The sequence below is a fragment of the Camelina sativa genome, chromosome 11, assembly GCF_000633955.1.
Source record: "Camelina sativa cultivar DH55 chromosome 11, Cs, whole genome shotgun sequence".
Classification (NCBI taxonomy): Eukaryota; Viridiplantae; Streptophyta; class Magnoliopsida; order Brassicales; family Brassicaceae; genus Camelina; species Camelina sativa.
In genome coordinates this window covers 43196019-43201952 of record NC_025695.1, presented here as the reverse complement: position 1 = coordinate 43201952, position 5934 = coordinate 43196019, and the positions used below count along the sequence as shown (strand labels likewise).

Genomic DNA, 5934 nt, shown 5'->3' with positions numbered 1-5934 from the left:
CTAGTTAGTTAGTTATTAAGCATTAACATGTAGTTGTTTAAATTTTTTTCCCCATTTATGAACTGTACTTCTATTGTAATATGTATTATTATGTTTTGTATGTTTAAAAATTAATTAAATGCAAGATTTTCCTATTTTTATAAAATCTTAAATGTTTAAACATTTATACTACTTTTATTCTATTTAAAATTCTTAAATTTCAAAAAACTATATTTTAAAAAATAAGAGACTCAAAATTATATATTCATAAAAATCCAAACAGTAGATAGGAGTCTCAAAATTAAAACCCACCATTGGACTTGCCCTTAGATAACTCTAGATATCAACAAGCATGTTCATGCATCCATAACCTTAATTAGCGTTGTTGTGACATTGATAAATAACCTTAATTAACATTGATAAATAACCTTAATTAACATTGATAAATAACCAGCTTTTGTATTGAAATATTGGTGAAAACATAATGAAACAAGATTATTATTATGAGTCGTAGTAATGACTTTTTAAGTCGTTACGATAGGATGACTATGGCTGAACCCTGCCGTTTGTTCAACTAATGCGTCGATTTCATCTCCGTCTTCAAGCTCTAGCTGCAATCATTTTCTTTTCTCAATTTTGATCCATATATAAATGGAGAAACTCTTAATTATGAAATACAAAAAAAAAAAGAACCTCGTTGGGAGTTTGATTGGGTTTGATCCTAATTCCATCGAAGTGGAACCTAAAACATGACATTTGCTGTCCAACTTTGGCGGAATATGCATGCATCATTGTACGGAGCTCAACGTCCCTCTTAATCCGGAAGTACACACATATGTCATCCTGTTTTGTTATATTTACAGCAATTTTAATTAACATGTTAATATACGCATAACGCATCTTAACATTTTAGAGCGGTTAATTTTCGCAAATAACACAATCAAACATATATCAAGATTTATTCGAGTACCTGACTTTTGATCTTGATGGATATATGAGACGATGGAACCAATGGTTTCTTGTCAGACGCCGACATTTCCACTTTCTCTTGTGAATGTTGGATTGTTATGAACTGGTAGAATTGTTAACATGCAATATATATAAAAATATACACACACAAACAATGTAAGCAGTAAGTGACGAACTTTGACTCCATGACTCATATAAATAAATATGAATCTTTTAGTTTTCTGTTCACGTTTATTTTGTTTACCGTGGGAATTGAGTATCATCAACCGTTGATAGTTACGATCATCACAGACTTTTATGCACCTTTTCTGTTTTTTGATATCTTTGACTGAAAAAAAAAACTAAAAATCAAAATTTATTTCAAAAGCGATTGGAAACATGAACGGTCTCTAGTAAAATTAAGGACTTCAGCTATAATCCTCCTGTATGAGCTTAGTAAAAGCCGATACAAATTTCCAACTTCAATGTGCCATTATTTGTATTCTATTTATTATGTATTTTGTATTCTTTTTTGTTTTCATTTTTAAATGTTTTTATGACTTTTATTTTCCATCATCTATTTAATTATTGTTCTTCTTTGACTTTCAATTTCTGTTCTTCATGTATGATACGATTCAGTTTTAGTTCGACACTTTGACTGGTTTATTACGTCTTTTCTTATATGTTTTCACTTTTAGTCAAACTATTTTCTACGTACATATAAATGTAATAATGTAACTTCTTTTTTTATTTACTAAGAGGAAAAACAAAAAAAGAGCACAACATGATAATACACTTAAATTCAAGGAAAAAGACAACATTAAAATCAAAACCAAAAAGACACCATTACATATAGACACAGTAACTGTGTTGTTTTTTTTTTCTTTTCTTCTTTTTTTGTTTTCTGGTTTTCCAATAAAGTGGCAACACGATTTTACAGCATTTTTATAAGAACAAACAACTTCAAAGAAGCAGGAATCATAATCGTGATACTAAAGGGGAAGGGTAGCTCCAAATCATCTTAGGAACCTTTTTTTTTTTTGTGTGTGTGGGTAATTTCAAAAAAGACAATAAAACATAAAAGAACATTGCTTTAGATGTGTAAGCAGTGTGACTTTTTTTTATGGGCAGCAAAGCAAATCCATCTTTATGTCTGTCAAGAGTCCACAGCTGGAGATTGCATGCAGCAGAGCCATTTTTTCTGAAACCAAAGAAATATCCCATTTTGTGTGACAATGGATATCAAGATTTCAAGTTAAGGAGATAAAGATGAAAACTTACAGGCTGAGGTTTACTAGGATCTCCTCCTCCAGACTTGACATGACCCTCACTGGATTTACCAGGTGAACCGGGTTTGCCACCAGTCTTTTTCTCATCCCTAGCTTTGTTGAATATCACTGTGAAACCTTCTGCTGAGGCTGGATCATTCACATCCCATTCACCAAATTTCGGCAAGGGACGACCTTTGTCCTGTTGTTCGTTCATATATAAAAAAACCAAATGGTCAAACCAAAAAAAAAACATCAAGAAACAAGTTCAACTCAAGAGTCAAAACGTAACCTAACCATTCGTGCCAATTAGATGAAATGATTGTCTAAAATGATTCTAAACTCTAAACCCCTGAAAAGAATTAAACCTTTCTTCTTTGTAAGCAAAGCAAGTCTTCGGTGGCCGGGAGCAAACCACATAAGAGAAGAGGCTTAAGATAAACCGAAAAAAGTATCAACCAAGTAAATACGAATGAAGACTTGACTTTTTCTCAAGTATCAAAGATACAATTTTCCCAAACTAATCACGTTTCCATTTTTTAGCAAACAATACACACCACAAGTCAAAAAGATTACCAAAAAAACAAACCAGAAGCAAATTTCAAAAGTTCCTATCAACTTTTATTATCCATACAAATTAGGTGAGAAAAAAAGTGATAAACCAAAGTTTGAAACTACAAGTGGATTTCAATATTGTCTCTAAATAAGCAAACAAATCCACCAGGGCAAAAAAAGATCTCTTGCTTGTCCATAAACAATGCCACCCACAACATTCATGCCTCTTTCACTATCAAAGAAACAATCTCGGGACGAAAAAAAAAAAAAAAAGACAACAACTTCTCTGTATCAATCCTAAATTCATCTCAAATCCAAAAATCAAAATCTAAGCTTTAAAATCAATCAAAATTCAGAAAAATTAAATAAAAACACGAGATCTAGAATAAGGATTATCAGATTCATCAACAAGACAATATAAGCTAATCAGAATCACAATTTTCACATCTGGATGTTTCTGCAATCCACATATCTAAAGATTCAGAGGAATCAAAAGAAATAACAAAAAAACCCTCCAACTAAAATTCTCAAAAAACCATACAAATCGAATTCATAACTATTCTATATATACACACACCAATCATAAATAAAATAAAATAAAAAAAGACGGGAGATTTGAAAAAACGTACCGACATGACGTCTGCAGAAAGGAGAAAGATTTATCCCAAGAAAAATGGAGAAATATTATTAGAGCTTTAAGAGGAAGAAGAAGAAGAAGCCGCCGAGAAAACCAAAGGAGAAAAGAAAAAGGTGAGAGAGAGAAATATATATATTTTTGATCGGAGAGAGAGAGAATCTGGGGAGAAAGACGAAGACGAAGAGAAAGAAAGAAAGAAAAATCAAAAGAGAGACTTTTTAATTTTTGATTTTTATTTTTTTCTCTCTCTTTTTTTCTTTTTCTTTCTTTTTAAAAATTCTTTTTTGCTTCTTCTTTATTATATAACTCTCTCTCTCGGTGCGGTGTCTGTAACGCTTTATATAAACGGAGTTAGAAGACCTCAAGTGACGTGTAAATGTCTTTTGGTTTTCCTAAACGGAAAGATGAGCTGGCTAACGACTGTTAATAGAGAGAGCATATATGTTGGTTCAGACCGATGCAAAAAGCAAGTGACTTGCTGGCTCTGTTTTGTCTTTTTTTTCCATTAATCTTTATTTCAGCTAATCAAAAAAAAGTTTATTTAATGGATTATAAATTAATATATCGTACACTGATGGTGTATATCAATTTTNCTACTTTTTTTTTTTTTTTTTTTGTCAAATGATGAAACTAGTTGTTCATTGTAATTGGAAATTTTAGTCTAATCAAGTGGTCTATTTGTTTAAGAAAAATTAATTCATTTTCTTAACAACGATTGTTTCTTTTCTTGACAAAAATTCTAAATTTTTAAAAATGTCACCCGTCATCACTCACTCGTCTACCAATTTTCCTCCACTTGCAGTTGCATGTATTAATGATTTTAATTTTTATTTTAGTATTACCAATAAACAATATGGATTTGGTAAATTTAATAATTGTTTTGCTGGTTTTGCGACATATTTGTTCTATAGTAGTATTTCGTTTATTTATATTCCTAATAGGTGTAACCTAATTTTGTATAATAATAGTGATCTAAAACATGTTTACATATTTGATGTAAAATAAAATTTGTTAGCAGACTAACAGACAATCAACACATTTAAACATATAAAAATTTATATTTGTGTTAACTACAGGAGGATGCTCACGAGTGGGTACTGCAAAATGGAACAAATCCAGTAATGCAATCTGACGAGCTGTTAGATTCTGTCTGCATCAAGATCCCCCCATCAGACACCATCCCAACACAACAACCAGTTTCTCGTTGTTCCGACATTATTCATCATAAAAAGATTCCTCAACGACACAGAGAAGACGCTCTTTTTTTGGCTTCCATGGCTCTGCATCATTTTTCTCTGAACCATTATCTGAATTGGTTTTTGGTGAATGTCCAGATTGATTACAGGTGAATGAATTCAGCACATGATTTGACAACACAGCTCCAGCTATTATTAAGAGCTTGTTCTCCCCACTCCTGATTTTGTATCTGTAAAGAAAAGAAAAAATTGTAAGAAACGAGCAAGCAAACAAACAAATACGAACTTTAAATGCAAGTGGAGTTAAGACAGCGTTTTTAAACCCACCTGGAAGATTAAGAGATTCAATCAAAGTCTCCTGATATTTCTTTTGAGTTGTATTTGGCAGAGAAAAGAGCCAATAACGGTCTGTATTGCTTGTCTTGTTCTGTATAACAGTACAAGCTTAAATGCTTAAGCTTCTGGAACTGACTGGCATTCACATCAAAAGCTATTAATGGAACAAGAGAGAACACAATAATCACTATGGTGCATAATTTATTGTCAATCAGAGAGTAGAAGAATGGGTAAGATGCATACTGTTAATCAGACAAAGCGGTTCCTCTAAAGAACATTACTCTGCACATCCAGCTCTTCACGGCGACATCATCTGGAAAAAGTAGAATACACATTAGATAAGAACAGAACATAAGAGTTTCATGAAAGGTAACAAACATAAGGATTAAGAACAAACCGTGTTACAGAGGCACAGAGACGCAGATGCTTGAGAAAAGCATTAACACTAATTTGCATAGGGAAGTTGATCATATGATTATTGTTACAGCTTGTCCTGGTGTTATCTCTTCATCTTACTTTGCAAGGCCTTCAGCTTCTCCATGACCACTGTCAAGGTTTTGCGTGAATCTTGTGAAACGCTCGTGGATGTTATGAATCCTCTAGCAACTAAATCTTTCAGGATGATATCAGTCCCAGAAATGCTGGTTTCTTGGGAAAGTATTCCATTGACAAGAGCTTTGTAAGTAGTCGCATTAGCTAAAAATCCATCTTGTTTCATCTCTTTATAGAGTTCAAATGCAGCTGCCATATCACCTTTAGCACAGAGTCCAGAAATCAATACATTGTACGACACGAGATCAAGCTTCAGCCCACAATTGCTCATGACGACTCTCAATTCCAGAGCCTCTGTAACATTACCATTCTTGCAAAACATGTGCATTAGAGTAGTGAAACTAGCAATAGTCGGAACCAACTTCTTTTTCAGCATAGACCGAAGAAGCAGCGTAGATTCTTCGGCCTTACCGCATTTTGCAAGTGCTCTCACCATTGCACTCTCAGCTACATTTGCCGGACA

General features: G+C 32.8%; 3 protein-coding genes across 3 annotated transcripts in view; all 3 read right to left on the bottom strand.

Moving 5' to 3' along the window:
* LOC104728916 (putative small ubiquitin-related modifier 7) lies at positions 504–1015 on the bottom strand. The gene is made up of 3 exons (XM_010447832.2): positions 950–1015; positions 673–822; positions 504–590 (listed from the first exon to the last, which is right to left on the bottom strand). The coding sequence occupies exons 1-3, from the start codon at positions 1013–1015 to the stop codon at positions 504–506; spliced, it is 303 nt and encodes a 100-aa protein (XP_010446134.1).
* LOC104726132 lies at positions 1703–3529 on the bottom strand. The gene is made up of 3 exons (XM_010444923.1): positions 3380–3529; positions 2209–2397; positions 1703–2128 (listed from the first exon to the last, which is right to left on the bottom strand). Exons 1-3 carry the CDS (start codon positions 3383–3385, stop codon positions 2084–2086), a joined length of 240 nt encoding a protein of 79 aa, XP_010443225.1. The 5' UTR covers positions 3386–3529; the 3' UTR covers positions 1703–2083.
* The window catches only part of LOC104726131 (pentatricopeptide repeat-containing protein At5g55840-like), a 6403-nt gene continuing 4794 nt past the window's right edge, over positions 4326–5934 (bottom strand). Inside the window, exons 3-6 of the mRNA XM_019231562.1 lie at positions 5317–5877; positions 5163–5232; positions 4911–5073; positions 4326–4813 (exon numbers count right to left, since the gene is read on the bottom strand). Of these exons, the coding sequence (XP_019087107.1) occupies positions 5419–5877 (459 nt within the window). The 3' untranslated portion in view covers positions 4326–4813; positions 4911–5073; positions 5163–5232; positions 5317–5418. The remainder of the gene's footprint in view (positions 4814–4910; positions 5074–5162; positions 5233–5316; positions 5878–5934) is intronic.